This window comes from Sitodiplosis mosellana, unplaced genomic scaffold (genome assembly GCF_009176505.1).
Source record: "Sitodiplosis mosellana isolate CC-2019 unplaced genomic scaffold, AAFC_SMos_1.0 Smas_scaffold_6170, whole genome shotgun sequence".
NCBI lineage: Eukaryota > Metazoa > Arthropoda > Insecta > Diptera > Cecidomyiidae > Sitodiplosis > Sitodiplosis mosellana.
This window is the reverse complement of record NW_022601411.1, coordinates 3,401,215-3,427,571: the sequence shown is the minus strand read 5'-3', so window position 1 is coordinate 3,427,571 and position 26,357 is coordinate 3,401,215. Positions and strand designations below refer to the sequence as shown.

Sequence of the window (26,357 nt, the reverse complement as noted above, 5' to 3'; positions counted from 1 at the left end):
CATTCCATGTCGCACGCCGTCCGATCTGCATAATATAACGATGTGGTTTTTTATTTGCTTGTATTGGTTCTCACGAACATGCGACGATACACACGTATATAAAAGCGTAGCATAGTTTGGCTGTAATTTACTTCGGAACGTTTGTATCGGAGTTCAACAAGATGCGAGTAACACACAGCATTCGGAAAAATCGTTCATATATGCCCGTTCAAACACATGTTCATTTGCGCTCGTTTCCATATTCGTGTGTGAGTCATTCCCCACACACCAAATTACTTCGATGTATATATTTTATTCTTTCATGTTGAGTTTTTCCGTAAATTTTCTAAAAAAAGATTCCTAGTCTGAATCATTGTTCTTATCCGATCCACATCGAAAACCGATGCGTTTGCCTAATTTTGGTCCCTGTCCTCCTTTCCCTCCACCGTCTAACTGTGCACAGAAGCACCCGCATATTAAAAGACATTAATATTAATATTTATACTTATCAATTTGTGACTTTATGTTTCTTTCCATGCGTGTGTGTTCTTCTCATTCTCCTTCCTCTTAATCCTCCGTGTGATGTGTCGACTTCATCAGCAAATAATAGATGATAGACAACCTTAAATATGCACATAATGAGTTGAGAACAAAACGAAACGAAACGGAACGGAGATTCAAATTCGATGTCAAAAACCACAAAACGATAGAGCAAAATGGGAAAGAAAATTACGGAGAGAGAAATCTAGCGAACGAAAGACAGAATTCAAATCGATGCCAAAAATAGATAATCATCATTGTACGATGTAGAACATATAAGATGTGGTGAAACGATCATTTCGATGGAAAACAACACAATCGAGTCGAGAGTGAGAGAGAAAGAGAAAATTCAAATGGGCGCCGCATGATGTGGTTTTCAGGTTCTGTTATTATTAATAGCTTGAACGAAATTCCGCGTCTTCAATGATTCACATACAGCAAACAAACGTTTGAATCACAATTCTGTGCACACTCCCGAAACCACGTGCGCTTTTTCAGTCATTGAATGGTACACACTATAAGTTGTTTTTCATTACAAAAGAGATGCTCAGCTTCGAATTTTTACACAATTGTTTCAGATTTTCAAGAGATGATGATGAATGATGCGCTTTTATTTATTTCATATGCACACATTCACATAGCAAACCAATGATGGATCACTTTATTAGAGATTTATTATTCAATTGAACCGCATTTTACGTTGAATAAATACACTCTAGTAATCAAATTGAAAGAAGCATATAAACACATACACACACACACACACACTTAGGATTAATTTGAATATTCTTCAAAGCTTGTTGTATTTGTATCAACAATTTACACATCAATTAATTGATGGTGGCAATTTTATTTGCCAATGTGATGAATGATAGTATTTTTGATCTTCAAGTCCTATTCAATTAAAGTGTAAACAAGTTTGTTGGCTAAACTTTAAAAAAGTAATAATATATTTTTGTTCTCAAAGTTCGAAAAAAAAATCGACTCTAGTGACTCGACACAATATGAACAAATGAGACACATATCTTCTTCAGAGCATTGTAACTGATATGAGCAAGAGAATTCCTCAGAAACGTCAGAACAAATCAGGAGGAATTACTGTGAATTACTTCGGAATTACTTTGGACTAGAAGAAATACTCTAGTACTGCTCTGCCCCTCGGATATGAGTGAGCGGTATGGTGGAGTGATCGCGATGATATATCAGTACGAATATCGGAAAATTGGGAAATTGCTTGAAAATACGGCACGACAAATGAACCGCTGTGAATAAGTATTTCAATATATTGTTTGAAAAATATGTATGAAAATTTTAGTGTAAACGAGGTTCCTAAATCTTCGTTACATCACAGCGCCATTCATAACGTACAAATCTTACGGAAATACAATATAACACTTGTCAGTCATATTTCCACAGATTAGATAATTATTTACCTAATGTTGCATACGGCAACACAGAGGCTGCTGCGTTTATGTTAGTGTATTAAAAACACACTTACGTTGTGTTTAATACGTTGGTTGCTACACACAACTCATGCACACAATGATGTTAGACACTTCTGAGATATCCAATTTGGGTTCTGTTAAAAAAAAAAACAAACCTTTTTTTTTAACTTGAAGCTAATAACTTTTTCCCAGACTTTTTCACAATCGTGTTCTAGTGAATGAGATTTTTATTAATCGGCTTTATTATTGTTTTTTTAGAATATTCATTCAAGGTAACATTGGATAATGTAGTATAATATTTGTATCGCCAACATACAGAAAATATACCAACTTCTAAGAGGTTCTTTCACCACCAATCGGGCTTAAGAGCTAATTTGTTTCGTTCAAGTTGAAAGTGATAAAATCCATTACAATTTGAAAATAGCTCGTGTATATATCATCCAGAGCATTTATCATTTCTTCTTGTCAGTGGAAAAGAAGAGAAAAAGTGAAAAAACAAAAGTAGGAGCAAACGTTCAAGGAATGATGGAAGAAAATTAAAAAGAAATCAACGACATGTATAATCGATCTATTTTTCCACATTTTTCGCCAACCATGACATTTTGTCGCATATTTTATAAGAAATTTCATTCACACAATGCACATTGCAATGGAAAACATCATGAAGAATAAATTGAACCGAAATTGAAGTCTTGATGTTGTTTTTGTTTCTTATTTCATAAAAGTAGTTCATTCTCTTTCATCTTACGAATGACATAGAACGCTTCTTATGCGATTCGATGCTTTGTAGCAAAAACTTGAATACATGATAATTTTTATATAAATATGAATATTTCCATCTATCGATCGTTAGATGGTTAGCAAATCATAAAACGCTGGATCAAGCAGAAATTCAATGGAAAAATATCTACCTGCTGATTGGATTAATTTTCACAGCAAATTTTCGTATTTTTCCTCCCTCTCTTTTGATATGACATTTTCTCGTTTTTATTCGTCGTGTTTTGATTACCCATACGTTATGAATTAAATCTGAATGGATTGAGCTTAGAAAGCGTGTCTAGCTTTTAGAAAATTGTATGCTAAAGACTGCATACACGGGATAAAAATAGGTTTACGTGCACATTTTTTGTTGTTGTTGTCGACAAACGAGATAGGAATGTGGTACCATATCACACAAATCGAATGGGGAGTGAAGGAATGCACTGCATCAAGAGAACAAGACAATGAATGAGATTCGATTTAGAGCGGCCCACAAATATTTCATCACATATACAGCATGTGTTTGTCTAATGATCGGTAGCTTATATATACAATTTAGTGTTGAGAATTTGGGGCTTACAACTATTTCCCTCATAACTTTTGTGATTTCATATATTTCGCTATTATCATTTATGTGCGGTTATTTACTTTATTTCTGCAAATTACCTTGTTGCTTGTGAATTGAATTTGCATCACGGATGAATATGCACGAATATTGTTTGTTGACTAGACATAATATGTTAATAGTATCAAGCCAGGGTTGTCCTTCCTTGCGAAATAATTCGATTCTTTTCTTCGATTTGTAAAGATTTACATTGAATTCAACGTTTTCGGCCCATTTCGTTTACATTTTGAGTCCCTTATAACATAACGGCTTTTTTGGTTCAAAACTAATTCTGTAGTAGGTTAGAGTTCATCGTCAATCTCGTTTTTTTTTTTGAAAGCTCAAAATTGACTGAAAATTTACCTCGCAATTTAACTAATGATGAACACATTTTCGAAAGTCCCAATCAATTAATTTCGATTGATGGTTTGAAAATTAGGATTCAAAATAAAAAAGAAAAGCATTTGAATGACTAAAGTGATTTTCTATGTATCTAAATAAATTTGAAACTGACGAGATACCCTAGTTTGAACCAGTTGGCAATGAATTCAACCGACTCAATTCCATTTATTGGGTAAAAAATCTATTATTGTTTGTTCCGGCATCAATTTGATAATGACTGCAGTTTTAATGTTCCGCCTTTCTTGTGTCACACACAACAGAGACTGATATATAAGCAATGTACACCCACGACAATTACATCCCATTATCAGCTTCTCCCAACTGTAAAAGCGACACACGAGAAAAGGAAGAAAAAAAAAGAAAAAAATCATCATCCAGTTGCTATGGTTATAATGTCAGCTATTTACAACTGCTTTTGAAGCGAATGTATCGAAACAATTCAGATAATCGGCTTATTTGATGTTCATTTTTCATATTTAAGTTGGACGAAAAATTTCAAAGTTCCGTCGAATAACGCTACATAGGTCTATGTTGAAAGTCATCAGGACAATGAGTTTATGCACATTGTATAACACCATTCAAAGGTTTTTTTTTTCAAGCAATATTGATTTTAAGGAAAGCAAACAAAAGATCTACTACCAACTCCATTCAAATGTCTTCGTGAAAAGGAGCTCACTCGTTAGGCGCTAGCTTTTGAAAAGCTTTCTCCGAAGCTTTTTTTCCGCTCCTACATACATTTGGCAAACATTTTGGCGGAAAAGTTTTCCCGGAAGAAAAACAATCTTTCAAATTTAAAAGCTCCCACGGTTGGCTACTCAATAGAAAAAAACATAATTGGTTTTTTTTTTTTAAATATATTTTATTATTAAAATCATTTTGATATTTGCTTGGATTATACAAAGATTTTTTGATGTACACATTCAACATTTAAATCTCCATTTCCATGCCATGTAAACATCAATTATTGGATTTAAAGAAAAGCTCTAGAAAATATTGGTTTTGAAATTCAAAATCGGTTTTCGAAATGGGAACGAATAGAGGAGGAGAAAATGTATACAATTTGATACGATTGAAATTTAGTTTCAATGGGTCCAGCTTAACCCTATAATGCATTAATTTTTTCCCAGGGCTGGGAGTACTAGTACTTGATTAATTTTTGGTTATATATATAATTAAAAAAAACATTCATAATCCTGGATTCCTCATGGTTTAGTCAGGAAATGCGATTGACATAAATCAGAGAACAATCAAATCCATTGTTTAAAAGTGTCAAAAATGTGTATAATTTTGGAAGGGAATAATATATTATGTCAAATTTTTGTTTTTGCGCACATTTTCGTTCATAACACAACAACCGCTTAATGTAGACGAATAGTGTAAAAGACAAAATTATAGAAGACACCTTAAAGAACAAAAATGCCGTTCAAAGCAATGTGATCCAATGCACGGTTTAACTTAAACCGTTTAAGTTATACAGATGTTCAAATGTTACCCGTCTAAAGGCGGTTGTATGCATTAGAGGGTTAAATTAAACGGATTTCAGAGTAAATTTACTCGTAAATACATTTTATTTCGATTTTTTGTTTATGAATTAAATTATAATTTGAAGTCATGCATTTTTAGCAAAGCTAGCACTCAAAAAAATGAAAATTACACAGAGATCTCATTTTGTATACGGCTATATTTCGAGATATTAGTAGTTCCTATTTTTTTGCCGATAGCTGTGCATATTTTTTAATAGCAGTTACCGAATTAATACACAAACAAAGACACAACAACGGAGAAAACACAAGCAAGAGAGATTTGTTTTATTTATTTACCGTTATTTGTCAACAAGTCTGCCCATATCAACGCATTGCCACTGTACATAGTACAGAGACGTAAAATGTTCACCATTTAGTTTTACATTGCCACACAGACAAAACTGAATTGGTGAACCCTGCCAATACTATTGGTGAAATGTAAAAGTACCAATAGATTATATTTTTGAATCCTGACAGTCTATTGGTGAAACATGATTCTACCAATGGAATTTTTCATTTGTATTGGTAAATTCAATACAATAGGCAGTATTAGCAAATTTGGCACATGTACTGAAATTACCAATACAAATGAAATATTCTATTGGTGAAATGACATTTCACGAATAAAACTTTTATGCTTAAAAAATGTTGTTTTGTATGTGCAATAAATTAGTTATGGGGATTTTTGTTTTGTTTATTTTTTGCTGTTTGTAAATAAATCTGCCTATCTTTTAGCATTGCCACTGTACACAGTTTATGTCCATACGAAATGTGCACTGCACATAAAAACTGTGTACAGTGGCAATGTAAAAAGATGGGCAGATTTGTTTACGAACAAAAAAAAAACAAAACAAAAATCCACATAACTAATATATTGGCAATGTAAATTGTGCATTCGTTCGGTAGCTTCTATTAAAAAATATGCACAGCTATCGCCCAAATATAGGAGCTACTAATATCTCGAGATATAGCCGTATACAAAATGAGATCTCTGAAATTACAGAACTGATGAGAATTGAGAATCATTTTTTTGTGTAAACTGTCTATATGAATTGTTATTTCCCTGTCTTTACGATCCTTAGTAATAGTTCAGTTTGATTTGTGTTTTGTTTGTGTCATTTTTTCCATTTACTTTTAAAAAAAGTTTATTTACAAAGTCAAAACAAGTGGTACAATCATTTGGTTTTTATATGGTTTTACAATTTAAATATTGAATTAATAGATAATTTGTTTTTGTTAATCATAATGTTTCTTACATTTTCAATAAGACATTTATTTATCGCTATGCTCTTCTTTTCAAATTGCATAACGTTCAAAAATGCAATGGACAAATTCTGTTTTGGATTTGTATCTTCATCGAAATAGTTGATTTTGCTTTCAGGCCGGCTGATGGTCGTTTGATAGACTGTACTGCTTTAAATTGGTAAATTGTTAAATTGTTGTGCTACTTGTTATGAAAAGTTCATTTGCAAGTGGTGAAAAATATTAACTAGGTACGCGTACAACAATTATTTCACTATCCCATCCGATGTATTAAATTGCGCCCAGAAATTTGATGCTCTTTTTATGTTTCGTCAGCATATGCGCACGGGAAAAGTGATTTAAGGACTTTCGATCGTGCGGTTATCTTCATGGTTTAACTTTTCATTCATCGGTACTTTCATTCTTCATTCTACTGCGTTTTAGTGTAAATTAACCCAAAAAATATATATATATGTATCCGACAAAGTGAACAATTATTGCCACATTTATTGCCAAGTGATTTGGTCCATGATTTATCTTATTTTTTTATCCTTCTTTCGCAACGACTTCTTCGGCAATCGATTTCCATTTGTCCAAATTTTTCTGACACATTTCCAGAAGTGGAAACGTTTCTGGAATCAATCGATAAAGAAGTGTGTAGCAGGGAATGCAAATGCCAGTCAAAAACCCAACTTGTGATGCGGCCTGTTGATCGGGTTGATTTCGATCCATCATCGAAATTGGTATCCGCCCAGCTGCCCGCTCTGCATCACCTTGTTGATAAAATTCCTCAAAAATCACGCTCACTGTTTGTACTTGGATATCCCATGGCTTCGTCGAAGCACTCAAATCACTGGCTGTCATCGATATTGCCTGCATCAGCATCCGGTGCTCCAATATACTCCATGAAAATTTCTCTTCTTCCATTAACATTGAGAGTTTGGCTTTGTTTGGGAAAAACAAAGCCAAATCGGTTGCTAAAATGCAATGTTTTATAAGACCAAGCACTTGTTTGTACTCGTTGCTATTTAGTTTCGCGAAAATATTATGTCCCTCCTGTGTGTGCGTTTGTATGTGTGTGTGTGTGTAAAGAAAAATCTTCTATTTAGTAATTTTTTTTCTTTCTATTGGAATGCATACAAACCTGCTGTAAAATGGTAACCGTCTGATTGAAATGATGATGTTCCATGGTCGATGTGCTGTAAATTGCAGCTAACGGAGATTCGGTGTCTAGCATAAATTTATTATTTTTTCCACGGTGATCCAGATCATGACACAGTGATCCAATGAACAACGCCAATCGCTGGAAAAAGAGTCGATCGTAAAATCAGTCAGTCAAAGGGATACCAGTTAGTACACATAAGCGTAATCATTTCAATTGATCCCTTACTTCGATTGGCCGAAAAGCATCTTCACTTCGTTTGATAACAGTGTACATTGTATTGGCGACGGAAAATCCGTGGGTCCAGTTATGATACGGCACACGTCGATAGTTCTTTTTAATTGTCAGCGTAAATCGTATCAAACTCTGTTGGTCAAAGCGATGCAACCCGAACAGATCCATAAACATATATATGGTGTATTTAGCTTTCAAAAAATCATCAAAGGCAAACGGATTGAAGTGATAATTATCGATATCGACAACGCTATCGGGTAATCCACCTTCTAGACATTTTCTTACTTCCTCTTCCGAAGCGGTGTTATGATAACTGCGGAGAGAAGATTCAATCAAGCATAGATACACTCAAGAAAAAGAATTAATAGGCACATACACACAAAAACTACTAAATAAATTGAAATTACGGTCTCTTCTCTTGCTCATTAAATTCATATCTGTATGTGTTGTTCTTAAAAGAGAATATTTGAATTTCGTACCTTAAAACCTCTAGCGCTACTCGGTATTTCTGTGCGGACCGTCGAATTTTGTCATATAATTTTGCATGATGCAAAGCCAAACCGCAATACACCGCAAACATTTCGAAAGCCTCTTGATCTTCGGTCGTAAAGCATCCCGATCGTTTATTTACCATTTGTACAACGCCAATGACTGATCCTCGAATAAAAATCGGCATGCACAATATCGACTCGGTTTTGTAACCGGTTATTGCGTCAACTGATCGATTAAACCGTGGATCAGAATATGCATCTTTGATATTTAATATTTCACCGGTCAAAGCCACTTGTCCAGCTATTCCAGTACCGATTGGAAACCGAATTTCTCTCGATGGTGGCTGTATGGCACTCTCTTCGCCTGAATCACAATTCTCTGGTGCATTGGAGCCAACAACACCCACATCAAAGATGGTTGCATACAATTCCTTGCTTTTCGAATCAACTAAAAATAATGAAGCACGATCTGCGTCAACCAATCGCTGTGCAAAGTTCATAATCTTTATCACTAGCATATCCATGCTAACCATATCTTGGAAAATAGACCTGTGACAATTTTTAAATAAAATCAAATGGATTTTAATCCTTTTTCTTCTGCTTCTTCTCTGAAACGGAAATCAAATTGTATTTAAATGGTTACTTACTTCACGACAGCCAAGAGAAAATCGTTTAATTTTCGTTGCTTATTCATATTCAAAAAGAGGTGCGCATAATGCAATGCAATGCCACCCCACACCAAATAACTATAAGCAATTTCTTCGTCCTCTTCATGAAATGCCTCTTCATCGTCACGACGCAGAATTTCAAGCACAGCAACTAACGCTCCATCCGGTTGCGCGATTGCCTGACACATTATGTGAGCAACGTTACCCTGGTGAAATCGAATGAAGAGAAGGTAAAAGCAAATCGAATGTATGGATCTAATCTGTTGTGTGCATAAGTCGTGGCACTTGAAACATCACGAAGACACTGTGCAGGCTTGCCACACGTTAGCTATTTTAGCTATTTTCGACTATTTTAAAAATTGTAGCTATTAAAAATTTGCTATTTTCAGCTATTTTGAAATTTATGATGAAAATAAAAAATTAACGGTACTGAAATGCAATATGATCAACATGAATCATTAAAATCTCTGAGAAATCAAACAAATACAGCTGTTGAATTTACTGGCGACAAAATTCGTTTTGTTTATTTTTGAGATACTTCGTTGAAACAATCGATAATCAATGTATATATTGATTGGCTTTTTTGCTAACTCAGCAAAGAATTATTTTGCTGGGTTTGTTATTCATGGATTTCTTCGAAGCTTCGAAAAATCAATGTAAGTAACGTTTCGAATTGAAGACAATTGCGCGAAATATCGTATGATTGAATTCAGTCATCTTTCAGCAATGAGTGCCAAAGGAACTAAATTCAGCCAAGAATGGCTAAAGCGTTCAGTGGAATTCGAAGGCAAAAATATCGAACTTAAAAATATTTTAAGCCCGGCAACAGTTCATGTTCAAAGCAAAGGATTTGCTGCATTAGAACAACACATGGGCACGGTTAAACATCAAAATCAAATGAAAACGAAATTCAATGAATTGCAACAAAAGTTGGATTTTGAAACGTAGACTCGAAAATGATGAGTTGACGGAAAAAATCAACGAAGTCAAGAAACGATTTGATGATAAGAAATCGAGTATTGATGAGATAACTAGTGCTGCAGAAAATATGTTATCTACTGGATTAAAAACTAAAAACTTTGAAACAATGACAACAGCACAAGCCATGTTTGACAATGCAAAAAACAACGCGAAGAACTCCAAGCAATTCAAAACGAAATTGATAATCTGTCAAGAGCTAAAAGACAGAAGTCCGGAAAGAAATAATGACCCGTTGTTTTTTTTTGCAGTGTCGAACATCGTTTATGTTTATAAACAAATGATATTGATATTTCAGTGAATAGATCATTGGCATGCACTTTTTTCTCATTATTCATCAATAAAAAACGAAAAGAAACGAATATTTTTTGACCTTAGGAACGATGTTATTAACGGTTTGTATGGATATTTGCACTTTTCTTCGCTTTGAACTTTTTTTGCTATTTCAATTTTTTTTTTGCTATTTCGACTATTTTTTTTCTCCAAAATCATCTGACAAGCCTGCATGTGTCGAATCATCATTACTTAATTATTTTAATGCTACTAATACACCGCATCGGATCGCTTCGTTGAGGTTGGTTCAAGTTATTTGCATAAACAAACGTGGTTCGAATTCCACATCGAAATGCGTAGCAATTTGCTCATTATTAAATTGAATGATTCCCAAATCGATGCACTGTGAATGAACCAATCTCTTACCTCATCTTCAAAACTGCCTGGAAACCGTGGATCCATCGATTGGTCATCTTTCGATATTCGCACCGGCTCACGAGTTCTCGCAACGTATGTGGGTATCGAATGGCTATCGCATTTAATTTTTTGCATCTTTGGTTCGCCATCGTGGCCAATATATAGGTTAAGTGCGTCTGGATTACCATTATCAGCTAAATACAAGCGAAAACTGTCAGCACCAACAGCCGATGATATGCAATTCGATAGTTCCCACAATACGTGCGCTTTAGTTGGATGCAATTGCAATGAATGTGTCAGGTCCAATAGCATTTGACGTTTATCGGCATGCACGCAGAATTTCCATCTATAAATACATCTGTTACATTTTGTGCGCAATGGGAAAAGAGACAGAGAAAAAAAAACAATACGAAAAGAGACCAGAGGGAAGAAGAAAAAAGAGAGAGAGAGAGAGAGAAGAACAGGCGCAGTGTCTAAAGAATTAGGGACGATTCTTTCTGTTGTTTCAAAGATTCAGTGGAAATAGAGATCGAGTGACAGAGAAAGTACTGAGAGTGAGCAACAGACAACGATATTTGTGAGTGTAAAACTGTGTCTCGTTTCTCCACCGAATCATCAGCAAGACTTGTTATTTTGAGTGTGAGAGGCTAAACCAGAAGCTGTGTGAACTGAACTGAACTGTATGAACAGATGTGTGTGTAAATGTGTGTTTTTTTTGGCGTATAACAAAATGATATAAACATTTCGAAGCGTAAAAAAGCATGGTGAGATGAGAGCTTGGTGATTGAGAATTAGATCGTGATTAGTCTTCATCACGTCCTATTCTTTCGATTGAATGTATAAAGAAGCAAATGACAAATCTTGAAGAAAAAAATAAATTTCAACGAGAATAATGAAAACACAACAGAAAAATGGGGAAAAATTGCAAATAATTGGATTTTGAGAAAACAACGGTCAATATGCAAAAATTTGGTCGACACCAGACATTTAAGCATTGGTTGTCTTGTCAATTAAAATTTTCAAACATATTGATCATTGTGTTTTCGTATGTGGAACATTTGATATGCATTTTAATTGATTTTAATCGGTGATTAAAATTGTGGTGATCGTGAATTTAATTAGTGCCCTTGTTCAAATAATTACTTGATTTAAAGCTGGCATAAGTTACCTGGATAAACTCGTTTTTCGCCCATTTTTACCCATTGCTGATGGTGCTGTTTTCTTTGCCTGTTGTGTTCGACGTATCATCCATCGTTCCAGTTGCTCCAATTCAATTTCCTTCATTATGTGTCTCTCGAGAAAATCTGGGTTTTCCAAAAGATATGAAGTAACTTGATCTGCCGTAACTATAAGAAATCAACAATAAATTACAAATCTAAATATACGAGACAAATTTCGTTTTAATGTAATTCTCGTTATGTTATGTCATTTTTTCATGTACCTGCTACTGTATGTACAATTTCTAATTTCAGAGACCCTAAACAATTATATAATTTTATACTATACGCTATTAACCAATCCATTTTTAGCACTACATGGAATGTAGGCTACTGTAGTTGTTTTTTTTTCTAAGAAAATTTTAAGAGTCTTTAGGCCATTTTTTTGGACCGTAAATTAATTTATTTTACCATCCATATTTTTTATTTCAAATAAAGCAATTACGCCTAATTGCAAAAATGAAATGAAATCATGTTCATATAATTCACTTTTGAGATAACTCAAAAAAAAAAATTGACACTTTTTTCGTTACCAATATGAAATAATGTACGATGATCATTCACATTGAATGTACATAAAACACATAAGTGAAGAATACAATATCATCACATAAATTTAGTTAATTATATTTGACAATATTAAAATGATTTTGGGACTTGAAACGATTGAAACTTCATTCCATGTAGTGCTTACGATAATAATTCGATGAGAAACATCAAATTAATTAAACCCCTTAATTTACAAGCTTCAAGGTCTTGTTTTTCAATAAGATGAGATTTTTTTCTCAGATTTTGCTAAAATATATTTCCATAGTCCATAATAAATTGTCCGTCAAAATTTGCTGCAGACATTCCGTTCTGCTACATATCGAGGTCGGCTCTTGTATGCGCAGCCAGATATTTATCCCAAGAATGGGATTTTTGTTTTTTTTTTTTTTGTTATTTACCGTTATTTCTCAACAAGTCTGCCTATATCAACGCATTGCCACTGTACATAGTATATATAGTCCATAACAGACGTAAAATGTTCGCCATTTAGTTTTACATTGCCAATTCTTACTGGTTGCTTCGAAAGCTAATTCCAGCATTATACCTAATTACAAAAATAAAAACATATCATGTCTTCTCACTCATAAATGAAAACGCCTAACTGCTAAGCTGGATTGTACATCTGTTCAAACACCTAAGCTTACACAACGCTTACTTTCAGATAGTGAATTATTAAATGCTCATTTATCCCTCGCAAAATACTTTGTTCAGTGTCTGTTGCAAGGATATGGATATTATCAGTTTGCCACTGTTTGTGGTTTGGTTTAATTGAATATAACCATTTCGTTCAATGTATTAACATGAATAGTGTCAATTAATCTATTAGGAAAATGTTGCGCACACAAATTGATCAAAATTGTAAAATTCTTAGAGAAGACCAAATTTATAATAAAAAAATTTAAAATTAAAGGGTGAACTGAAATATTCGGGTGGACATGAAAAAGTATTGCGGACTCTCATTCATTGTTTCCTCCAATATAATGAAAATAAAACCCATATCAGCTATCAGAAATGCGTTCATTTCAATTACTCACTTGATGAGGATCTAGTGTATGTAGTGTTCGCTTCGTACATTGTACTCCCATTGCTCTGGTAAGTACCTGAAAGAAACAATATAAAGTTCGTTAGTTTATGGGTTTGTCAATATACACTTGATATTGTTTTAGTGGTGATCGTGGTGAATTCGTTTTATTCGCAATCAGAAATGAACTAAACAACAACAACGAAAAACCGCTGTAGAGTACACGCTTCTACCAAGAATTTCAATTAATACCAAGTTAGTTCTGAAATAAAATACCTTTTCACAAAAGGCATGGATGGTTATAGTGAACAGAAGCAGGAAGAATGAAAACTTTAATGACAACATAAGCGCTTTTATCTTATTAATAAATCGAAAAAGGTAATAAGAAGCGCCAAAACATATTCTTTCGAATGGGTTGTTAGAAAATTCGTAAAATTTAAAGGGTTACCTCTTATTGGAATTCAACACACCGTAAATGATACCTTCGAGAGAAGGGAAAAAAAAAACAAAAATAACAATCGTTTAATTAAAACGGCAATAAACATTTCGAGTGGAATATTAGCTCGAGTATTTCGATTGGCCGAAAGTGTAAACAAGTTGAGTGCGTGACGGCGCTTACTAAATTACAACAATCAATAAATTTCGATGATGGACGATTCCATTAATTCGTGAATTACTACTATTAAATGCTAATGTTAGAATGTTCTGTTACACCTGCCTAAAAACTAACGACGTATTTTACCCTTATACAGAACTGATATTCCAAAGCGACCAAAACATGATTGCATTTTCATTAATTAACATTTAATTGTTTGTAAAATTGTGTGGTAAAATATTAATTTAATTTAGAGTAAAACAAGTATTACGAGTAAGTTGGAAAAATATTACGAGTTTTGGCCGAATGTTCGTCTGCATACCAATAAAATAAATCGGTTTAGGTTTATCGTGTGTTTTAATCAACTCTCCTATTCACTTTGAATTTGACAACTGATATTGAGCGCAAACACCACCTAGATAATCTAAGGCAAATGACAATGCAATCAAGTAAACTCTCCGTTCTGTCAAACGTCATACTGAAGTAAAACATACAGACACCACGAACTCGTCATCGGTTCTTTAGATGGCGCTTCGGTCAACCGAGTTTCAACCGAATACATGAATCAGTATACGAAGTATTCCACTGTTGGTTTTAATTGTGCAAATTCGAGCCATGAAACTATATATGCATGTGTTGAAAGGTTCCAAAGGGATGTGATTATGCACAGCTGTCAAGATTTTATTAGATCATGCTATAAATTTTTCATTGTTGGTTTTATTTCCATGCCACAGCATTTATGGCCGAAACGTAAGTAACCTTTAGACTTTCTAGGTACTAATATTTCGAGAACCTTTCATTAGTCAATTTTATTGTTTGAAATTTGCTCGTTTGCTTGCATTATACTAGATAGAGAGAATTTCTCTCGTATTTTATTGAAAAAAAATTTCCATTTTTTTTTTGCCAAGGCAACATCTGTTGTTTTATCTATAGGCTGTGTAATCCGACATCGAATGCGTTTGACAAGGATATTTAAATTTTCTGTTAATTCTGTTTCATGTGAATTCATGTTTATGAAATCCAAAAGATTAGCTAAATTTTCCAAGTTATTTCTTAATTTACATCACATTTGTTGTTGTTTATTGTTGCAATTTAAATGTACATACGTGCGTACGTGAGAATGTTTATGTGAGTCTGCATCTAAACGAAGAACATGAATTTCAGCTATTCAAAATCGTCATCGTTTACATGTTTACACTTTGGATTAGTATCATCACTTCAATCACACGTACCAGCCGAATGATAAATTTGCAGAATAAACAGTGTTTATTAAACACATTTACACCCAATGTAGAATGTACATATACATAGACGGTGTACCTATGCCAAAAATCCACAGTAATAACGCTCACACATAATGGTCTATGTTTTAGTTTTCGTTTTCATTGTTATTGCCTGCAATAATAATCTTTATGGCTCAATATATACAGATATATGGTGTGTGTGTTGCTATTTTAATTGACAATATCATTTTCCTTAAGCATTTCAACCCTCTGAAGATTTTACTTGGTGTTCGCACCATAAATAAAAGCATTTTTATACCGCATCGGTACGTGTTTGTGTGGAAAATGACATGCTAAAAAATGATGTGCGACAGCAAATCGAATCATCGTTAAAACATCTTCGACTAACGATTTTTGTCATTTTTATCACACTTTTAACAACAATGGAACAATAACACTCATATTACAGCGCTCTTATTATTTGCTGACTTTAAATCGTTTTATGCTTAAAGGGAAAAAAACGTGAATTTTCATGGTTTATGTATTTTCCTTGAATTCAGAATGCATCTATTGCAAGAACACCGAATTTCGCCAAGGAACGACGTATATTGAAAAACCAATTGCAATATTTATTTGGGTGTATTGTATGAAGCGCTATTCACAATTATCTGTTTTTCTGAGAAATGAAATGAAATAATCAATGTCGATTTGATGTCAAGGACCTCTATGCGATCTGGCTCATATCCAACGAACAAAATATTCGTATTATAAACAGTTGTAATTTCATCAAAAACGCATTACTTCCTAATAATGCTAGCAAAAAAGAGTGAACGCGATCAAAGAGATGTGGCGATGAAAGAGTTTTTCGTCGGTTATAAATTGAAATAAATACAATTTCAAACTATTTTGTGCACTGCAAATGCAATTTTTTTCTTCCATTTTTCAAGAAATCATCAAAGACAAATAAAACGGGACAAGACCAAACAGTCTTGGTTGAGCTACTTTCTTAGTTGAATTAGTTCCGAAGATACACATTGAAATTGTCCATTTTTCATGTTTTTCTTTTGTGTCCGTGATGTTTGAGCGTCATTTGGTCTGCGTTAAGTTGTCATTATTATCAAATGAACGCATGAGAATATTCTTGACCTGCGAAAAAAAGTTCGTTCCGAAATGCCACATACATTCGTATAGCAACAAAAGAGACTCAAGAAAAAAGTGAGCATAAAAGTGTCTCAAATCCTGAGAATCCATGGATCAGCTGAAATTCCACCGGATTTGTATTCTAGGCCGTTTAACCAGCCGGGTGTTTGCACTCCCAGTGGGGGCGACATCATGGTCCGTTTTGCCGATTTAACCAGCCGTTTGCGAGATATTTCCATGTGTACATTTGGCCATAGAATCCAATGCAATTGCAGCGGCGCTCCGGGGTTTTCATAAAATCTTCCCATGTAGACGGTCGCAATACAGCCGAAAATCGAAAAAAAAGTTTGAATTTTTTTTCTCGATTTTGATACAGAATTTATTGTGCCCAATCCATTGGTGCTATCGCCACATCGAAATTCGCATTCCTTGTTATCAAAATTATCATAAAAAGGCCTCAAGTCAAAATGCACAACTAAAACGCCTCATATATTTGTATTGCTTAAAGAGTCCCATGAATAAAGTGAGAATGCAAACATAATCATGGGACACTTTTATGCTCACTTTTTTCTTGAGTCTCTTTTGTTGCTATACGAATATATGAGGCATTTCGGAACGAATTTTTTTTCGCAGGTCAAGAATATTCTCATGCGTTCAAATATGCTTTATGTTTTTATGTTTAAGTATGCAAATTCATTGCGCTCGCACAGAATTAATGAAAGAAGTTTCGGTATCATTGACGCCATCGTTGCCTTGAACAATGTACTGTACTGTACTGTGTACGTTTTGTACATTGAAATTGAAGATTTGTTACGCCCAATAAAATGATATCCATTGAGGTCGCGGTTCTTCTTGTCATATTACCGTTTTTCTCATTTAAATTATCCATTTCCATGGAATCGCTTGTTTTACTACTTCCGTTCGTAATTTGATCGTTCGAGAAAGAAAAAATTAATAAAAGACAGAAGCTAGGACAGAAGGTTAGTACATGATTGCGAAAGATGGAAGATTAGCAAGCGATATAGGACAAACGGTTTTTAAGTTTCCATGATTCGTCAATGCATTCTGGGAGCTTTGGATTCAATGAAATTTTTTTATATGGAATTTCAGATAATATTTTATTTTTTCAAAAATAATGTGAACTAATTGATGTTGAATTAGACATTCTTGAAGATTTCGAAAAAACTCATTATTAATTCCAGCCAATTCTGATCATGAAAATAGTAAACAATACAGCGGCACCTGGGGACTAAGTGCAATGTGTCATACTTTCAACGTTTGAACTAACACAGACGCATACTTGTTACAGCAAACTATGTGCATGATTCTCTATTCTTCTATCTATTGATATCAGAGAGGCTGATTAATTCAGTCAAAAATCTTAAAAGACTTTCTTTTATAAACACATTCATTTATATATTATATATAAAGTTACTCGACTAAAGTACAGCATGAGCTTTGAAGCCACAAAAAGTCATTGAATGGTAAACAAATCTGTTGGTTCGGTGCTTCAACGCATTTGATTGTCTAAATATATGTTTTACGATGTTCATACACCAAAAGTCAAGGAAAAAATATGGTGCGTTTGCTTAAATGAATATCAATATCCACATTATTGGTACGCAAAAAAAAGCGGCAAGAAGATCTCGTTGGCAGGGCCAATTAACGCCAAGTTGTCTCCTACTTTTCTACGCAAGCACAACGACTGTGTGGTATGCATGATGAAGTGAAAAAAAAATATGAGACCACTTTATCTTCTATGGTTGCTACACACCACATTTGAACGCATCTCCGTCGTTCATTTTTATCAACTTTATTGCGATTTAATATTCAGTATTATATAGTCTGTTTTTTTTCGCCTTAGTCTGTATTCAGGTTCTACGCCGTATTCATCATTACGTATGCGGTGTGTCTGAACGATTCGCAGCCAATCTCGGTTTGTGGAATAAATGAACCAAAAAATCGGTCTCTTATGCACAGTTAGGAATGTACGTACCACACACAGCGTATAACATCAGGTGTCAAAACTCACTTGTAATGGTGAATAAATGTTAAAAAATGTGAAAATTAATCAGATGCGAAAACACTGACGCACACTAACCCCACATTGTGAATACATATTGAAGACAGCAAAGGAAACAAATATACACATATACACATATACACGCACACAAAATGTACTTACGCCTCATTGTTCCGTTTCGCCAAATTTCAGTTATTCTTTCGATGAAGCTGTTCCACATCATTTATTGTGACGGTGTTTGTTGTGGTGCAAACACTTAGCTAACGTTACACATAGGAAAACCGACAAAGTATTCCGAACCGAAAATGAAACAACAAGCAAATTCGTCTTCAATTCGCTAACTTCATTTCGATACATAGAGTTTGGGGCATGGTTTGCCTGTGAATCAGCATTGGATTTGTGAAAATGATCGAAAACTGGGACGAGAGAAAAAATAATTCACTGATGCAAAAAGCGGGAAAAAAAAACCTCAAGAGAGGCCCTGTTTCTAGAGTTCGATTTTTTTGCCATCGAAAGACAGGAAGATAATAAATATAGTTGAAAAATGTTTCAGACATTTTATGCAAAAAAAGTGTCAATCCAATTGAATGATTGCTATCATTGCTTAAGAACATAATCTCTGTTCAGTCAAACTCATTAAAATTGAAATATTAGCTTGGCATTTCCTTTCTTATCGTGCTGAAATGTGGAAAATGTGTTCACTATGACACAGCAAGAAAATGACTAGCAAAGTGTTCTGTTCATTTTTTTGTCTATGTTTGATAAATTCAAATGGTATTCTGCTCCTTCGTTAAAGTCAGAAAAACATGTACCATCACGTTTTATAGTGACCAGAATGGTAATTGTATCTCGAATGACAAATTACACGAGACACATTATGTAGTTAGGAAAATTATTATTGAAATGTCGTTAACGAAGTGGACAGAAAGAAAAAAGCTCATCTATGATACGCAAACGATAATTTTCTAAGTGATATATTTGCTTTTGACTTCGTATTACTGATTGTCCTGCAAAAATGCCGTTTACAATAGAAAAAGATGTGGGAGTGTGAGCGTTTGAGCGATGAAACGACCATATGCACGAAAGCAGTGTAGTCAATAAATCCGATACGAAAATTCAAGGAAAGTTTAGTCAACTTATTTGTATCCAATTTTCCTTGGTGTATTTGTGTGTGCTTTCGTTACCCTGACTTTGGTTCAGTTCGTAGAATGTTTTTCACCATACACCATGCGCATCAAAAGCCATGGAAGAGTTTTTCTCTATGTTAGGCGATAAACTATTCCGTGAAGTGAAGTAATATTCAGAGAAAGCAAACGTCAAAGCACGATAAAATGGGTAGATAGAGAGAGTGGGAAAGAAGAAAAAAGCAGGGCATTGACTTCAAATTTACGCAAAACACAACACATTCATCGCCGCGTCATTTACCAAGCAGTTCCAATGCGAAGGAACTTACGTCAAAGGTAAAGTAGCGAACGCGATTCGAGTCAAACTTCACAGCATCTGGTCAGGTTTAGTTTATGTCGACAGCTTTGGATGAAGTAAAAGTGAAAGTCAAACTTGCCATTTTTACTTATCATTAAATAAAATGATAAATAATAAATGACTGTAAAAAAAATTGAATATTCATTTTTATGCCAAATGAAGCAATTGTGGATGTTTTTATTTCCAAGAACTAACTTTGCTGGGTGGCGGTGGTCCAATTTTCTTATATTTTGTTTTCATTTTGGATATACGGCTTCAGCTAAGCTTTGATGTTACCTGTCATATAATTTTGCGGTTATTAGATTATTCCATTCCTATGAGATTATCTATCGGAAATTCATTTTTAAATTCGATTTTCTCTTCGATTTTAGACCTTTGTAAAATTGTGGAACACTTCATCAACCACTCAACAGAATCAACTTGGCAATTTCTACCGAAAGAAATAAAAAGCAACCGACAATTTCCCCAGGTCACCGCACGAATGGATGATGAAAAAAGATATTGTGCCAATATCGTACTAGTGGCTTGATTGCTATATAAATTCGTCCTCTATCCCCGCAAGCATATGCGTTCGACGCCATTATCTATTTGACTTTTTGCCGGGGATTGCTTGTCGTGCCATTATTTTGCGTTGTATTCAGATGTTCGATTTGGTTGCCTTCGGTGTTGTTGTTGCTGTTGTTGAATATGAATGTGCTTATCATTCGACAAACTATCAACGAATACGTGGAATGTAATATTTTACGTGAGAGATTATATTTAATCCGCAATCGCTTCAATTTATGTTTGATATTTTCATCACACGGAGTGCTTTGTTGTTTTTCGCGCAAAATTTTATCCTCCTCCCCCCCTTATTCTTCTACGTTCACTTTTTTCACTGTTTCGTTTATTCATGCATATGTGTGGCGAAAAGAGGGCGATATTCTATATATATTTCTTGATATACATTTACCACGCAATTTGCGCAATGAACTTTCCCGTTAAAGTTTAAAAAAGAACCATGAAAAACTTTTTAAATTTTATTGCAATCAATTATAATTATTAATTCCAAATGCATAGTTAGCATTTACGGTGCTTTTTCTTTCTAATCTCACTCAGTGAAGAAAAATTATTAACATTCCCTGATTCTTTCAATCGCCATCATCTATTAGGATGGTGAAATGGTTGCTAGCTAGCTTGAGATAAACAAACAATCCATGCAATATTTTGCATCCGATCAGTGAAAAACTACGAAAAAAAAGTTTTCAGTCGACTATCGCAGTTACCATTTGTGAAATGTATTCATAGGAACCTTTGGCATAAAACATTTGTAATGATAATAATATTGTTTATCTAAGCTCTGTTAAGCATGAATGACAAAAGATGACAGTTTTAAATATTCAATCAACTGTCTCAATACAGAAAAGAATGTCTTTGTTTTTTTTTTTAAATAATAATTATTCTGCGAAAACAAAATCATCTTTATTTTTCTCTGAATCATTATCATCATTATTCAGTTTCATGAGCAGCTATACGCATTGCGGTGTATTTGATTATTATTTTTCCATAGAAAGTTCCATTGAAATGGAGCATATTTTGTTGGCATTGCTGATGGTAGTGATGATGGTTTGGATGTTGTTGTTGTTAATTCTCTTATCTTTTGAATTCAAATTTTCAAACAATGTTGAAAACTAACGCGCACCATCTGACAGTTAATGACAACCTCATAACCGAGTTGAAAGAATGTCATGTTAGTTAATATGCAAATGATTCCAAATGAAGACACAGTGCATGTCCGTGTAATCGGCCGTCTTGCGTTACCTTACATCGGATGTGGTGTTATTTTCATTGGCGCGCGCGTCCCATTTTTTATTAGCCGCATCAGTTATGGTAAACAAGAGTTTCTATACTGTAGGATCGCTCACTTGTTATAAGGACTGTCAATCACAAGCTCTCTCTCTCTCTCTCCATTTCTGCCTTTGTGAAAATTAAAATTGGGTGCCATCAAATTGAATTTTGCGAAGCTTTTCCAACAACAAAACATATCAATATTATTAATGCACTCTGCATTTTTCATTTACTCATCATCGTCATCATCACCACCATGAACGCTTACATTCTGCCCACAATGAAACGGTCGAATGTTCATTTTGAGTATAAATTTAATAAAATTATACGAAAATCCATGTCTGGGGACATCGTGTGCAAAGTTTTTACCCAAACAATCAAATTGGGAACGGTCACATTTCATAGAACTGCGTGTTTGCGAAATTTGAAATCTCAATTTGAATAAATCTGAATAAGTGAACGAAGTTAATGAATGAATCCATTAAGGAACTCTAATTTAAAATCATTTATATACGATGAATTTGAAACAACGAAATGGTCTATACCATCTTTAGCTGTCGGATTTGATAGAGATTACTGACACATTTTCTATTAATGCCATTTTTAAAAGAGTGCTATTCTTTTTGTCGAACAGAACTTTAAAGTAAAGCTTAAAATGGAAAAAACAGAAAATATTTGACTTTCATTCATACAATTGGCATTTTGCGTCTTATAAGGGTGCTATTGAAGTTTTGAAACGAAAAATTAAATTGAAAATATTGTGTTTAGTTTTTAAATAGCATACTGTGCAATGCACAGTGTGTATATGAGTGCTGTCAAATCTGCTTGTGAATCTGAATGTTTCAAAACGCCGCACTGGCAACGGCGAACTTTGAACAATTCATTTGTATACTAACGTTGCAAATGATTTTAGCAAGCAAACTCTAATCTGTTTATTTATTCAATAAATATCCAGTTCATGCATGTGTGTGTGTGTACGCGTGAAAAAAGACATTTTTCAATTTTACTACGGCGATATATTACGTTAACATCGTCAGAACAATTAAACTTTATTTTGTAAAACCACCTACACACAGAAAAATATCTGTAAGAATCTACACGATACCAATCAAAATTGGATTTATATGATAAATCGTGTAAAACGTTAAAATATCGTGTAATTTTTAATGTTTCACACATTTGACAGATGCGTATATCGGGTGATAGTATTGACCAATTCATTGGTTTATTTGAAATTACACGATATTTTATCGTTTATACACGATTTGTCATATAAATCCAAGTTTGATTGGTATCATCATGTAGATTTGATTGGTATCACAAATTGTGATAATTGATAAAATAGCGTAACTTTTCAGTCTGATGTATTTCTTTTCCACTTGGATCACTCGAAAGCATTTGATAATCGAAGAAACATCATTTCGGTTTGCTGAAATTATCGTGACTTATGATTAAAATAAATTTACTTGTTGAACGCTAACTAAAGCCAGACATAGATTCGGTTTTTGCTCCCGAATTTGATCACAGTTTTGGATCTTAAATTTCAGCTATCGTTGCCTATCATATTTCGCATTCAGTTGAGCTCAAGGTTATAATGGCCGATTTGTCGTAACAAACCGTACGATGCCGACGTATGCGAACCGTTAAATAAAACGAATTACATACGTAATCCAAACTTTTCCGCTCCGCAGAAATTTAGTTTACTCCCCGCTTAATGTTTAACCCAGAGACTGAAATTTTCGGGATCTTCCTCTTCTTCTTATTGTGAAATTCAATTTTATTTTGAAAACGCAATGTGGGTTTAAAATTTTTCATCCTGAAACAATTTCTAGATCAATTTTTAGTTATTTCAGGCTAGAACAATTTTAGAAGTCAGATTGCGTTTTCAAAATAAAATTGAATTTCACAATAAGAAGAAGAGGAAGATCCCGAAAATTTCAGTCTCTGGTTTAACCAAAATTGAAATGGAAACTTTTTTCATATCTCTTTTGACCTTGAAAAATTCGACCATTTTCCATATAAAAGTGTCATTTTCGAACAGAATTTCAAAAATTTCAAGAAATATCGATTTTGGACCAAATTTATGGGCAAGTAGGTGCTTGGTTGTTCGAAGGCTCCCATTATTTTGGCAAAAAAACATCAGTTTGCCTTGACCGAAACCCAAAAAAATGGCTCTCCGAGTGATTTTTCTTACAAAAGTGTAATTTTCAGGGAAAATTTCAAGAAATGTCGATTTTGGTTCAAATTTACGGGTAAGTAGGTGTTCGGTTGTTTGAAGGCTCCCATTATTTTTGCAAAAAAATATCAGTTTGTCTTGACGGAAACCCTGCAAAATGCTTTTTTCGTGTACGGTCAAAATGAGTTCAAAATCGATCCGAAGCTTTGTCTCAACATGCCAAAACTTGTGGCTTTTACAGATCTCAATTATCTTGTAAACTTTTTAAGATATCCGGTGAACAAAAAGCTTGGACGCGGACGACGCCATACGCACATCGCAATTTTACACATTTTACACATAGTAAACAACATGTTTTTGGGAGCAAAAATCGCCACTCTCGCCAATAGTAATGATGGTACTTTGACAGATCACCATTGGTATATGTGAATCGTACTAATTCCTTTCTGAGTGAGCAGTACTGATTTTGAGCGTATTTTTGACGACTTTATCAGTACGTACTGATTTTTACTGATTTTCAATTCTGTCCTGATTTGTACTTATTTTTCAATCTTGATTCTTTATTTTTTTTTCTTGCTTCAAAAATTTCGACGAAAGATGTAAAAACGACGAATGTTAGGCTATTTTAATACGTCAGCATTAATTAATCATTTACACTTAGCAAAAACAATCTCATTGTTCACTGAAATGTAAAAACTGCCTCGTGTTTGTATTACTTCGAATTGCCTTTGAATCATTTATACCATATAAAATTCTTTTGTGTGTATAAAACCGACTACCGAAAAATCTTATATGCAGACGGCTTTATGTAAACATATTATTATGCTGATAATGATTGCAACTCGCAGACGTCTCTTTAAACACGCCGTTTGAAAGTGTTCATTTCGATAACCCATGAGCTAACATTCATAAACAATTATAACTGTTTATGTTTGCATTCGGACTGTTTATACGTCCCATTCTCAGAATAAATTGATATGACAGAGTCGTGATTCTGAAATATCATTTCAAAATGTTCTGATGGCACTGAATCATTTATCATTTTCAATCACGAACAATAATTATCAAAAATCGTTCAGACAATTTAGTTTCAAACGAGATTCGAAGCAGAACACATCAGCCGAAGAAACAAGAAGGCAATTTCTGCAGTGATTTTAATTTACATAACATTATTCTAGCATACAAAAATCAACTCATTTCCTAGAAAATTCTACAAAGTTCTTGTGTGAATGTATGTAGAAAATGTGTTTTTAATCCGGAACTCGCGAAAAATATTCCCATTTATCCGAAATGTTCCTAATCCAAAACCCAGTGACGTTCGCTGCAACATATGTCTTCAATATAAATATAAGATTGCAATAAATTTATTGATTTTATGGAATTTTCCAATGTACTGATTTTTCATACTGATTTTTTCATGGATGTACTGATTTGTACTGATTTTTTAAAACGATTTTTGGACGATGTACTGATTTTCTGCCAAAATTAGTTGGTCACTTTCTAAAAGAGAAGGAGTTATGAAATTTTGGCGAGTAAAACCATTACTTTTCCTTAACAAACAAAGTTTGCGGAAAAGTAATATGAATAGGATAGGAATCATGTAACTAGCAATTTGATATACACTTGTTTCAGTCTGGCGAATAATTTGATATCGTAGTTCAGCGCATAAAATAGCATATCATTATTTGACATTTTTACGGGAAAAAATTTAGACTGTTTCAAACTGTATGATATGCAGTGTTTGGTTGAGATAACATCTTAAGATTAGATAACCAGATAAGATAGATAAGATATTATCTTTTATCTTATCTAGATGAAAATTTCATTTTGCGGATTTATCTTATCTTTATCTCTTCTTCATATTTTTCCAATTATCTATTGTCAAATTTTAGATAAATTTTAAGATAAATGAAGGCTCTATAAATAGATCAGGCGCAACCGTACTATACTATATTGTATGGGATTGTAGACTTATTTTTGCGTAAAGAACTAATATCTAGTTTTTTAAATGAAGTTAATTTAGTTCTCTTTCTTTTCTCCACATTTACATGTTATTTCGTAGAGAAATTGTTCTGAGCCTTCAATTCGGTTAGAAAATCTCTCCACACCAATAGATGTCATGCTTGGGCGCAACTTTCGTGGGATACCATGGTGAACTCGTGTGAAGTGTATACACCAAATTCGCCTTCGAATGTTAAAAATTTCATCCCCAACACTTTCGATACATTTTTCTCCCCTTAAAACCAGACGTTCGCATTTGCATTGCTTAGGAAGCAGCATGTTTTAAGGCACAGCATTAATGCTAGCATATCGATGGTTGCAACAGCGACGCATACACGGATCTCGCGCTCACAAAAGCCGCACACACATCTCTCGTGCTCAGTAGC

At 33.9% G+C, this 26,357-nt stretch overlaps 1 protein-coding gene across 9 annotated transcripts in view; it reads right to left on the bottom strand.

Annotated features, from left to right (window-relative positions):
- Positions 1 to 4,567: 4,567 nt before the first annotated feature.
- Positions 4,568 to 26,357, bottom strand: part of LOC129575988 (probable 3',5'-cyclic phosphodiesterase pde-5) — a 43,047-nt gene continuing 21,257 nt past the window's right edge. For 2 of the 9 annotated variants that reach the window (XM_055460281.1, XM_055460285.1), the window contains 8 exons: positions 13,518 to 13,583; positions 11,886 to 12,063; positions 10,727 to 11,075; positions 9,029 to 9,255; positions 8,370 to 8,930; positions 7,885 to 8,203; positions 7,639 to 7,797; positions 4,568 to 7,550 (listed from right to left, as the gene is read on the bottom strand). In XM_055460281.1, coding sequence (XP_055316256.1) covers positions 7,041 to 7,550; positions 7,639 to 7,797; positions 7,885 to 8,203; positions 8,370 to 8,930; positions 9,029 to 9,255; positions 10,727 to 11,075; positions 11,886 to 12,063; positions 13,518 to 13,583 — 2,369 coding nt within the window. In that variant the 3' untranslated portion in view covers positions 4,568 to 7,040. Of the gene's footprint in view, positions 7,551 to 7,638; positions 7,798 to 7,884; positions 8,204 to 8,369; positions 8,931 to 9,028; positions 9,256 to 10,726; positions 11,076 to 11,885; positions 12,064 to 13,517; positions 13,584 to 13,952; positions 13,987 to 18,647; positions 18,902 to 26,357 lie in introns of all 9 variants that reach the window. The other 7 variants (XM_055460282.1, XM_055460287.1, XM_055460288.1 and 4 more) reach the window with 6 other exon arrangements.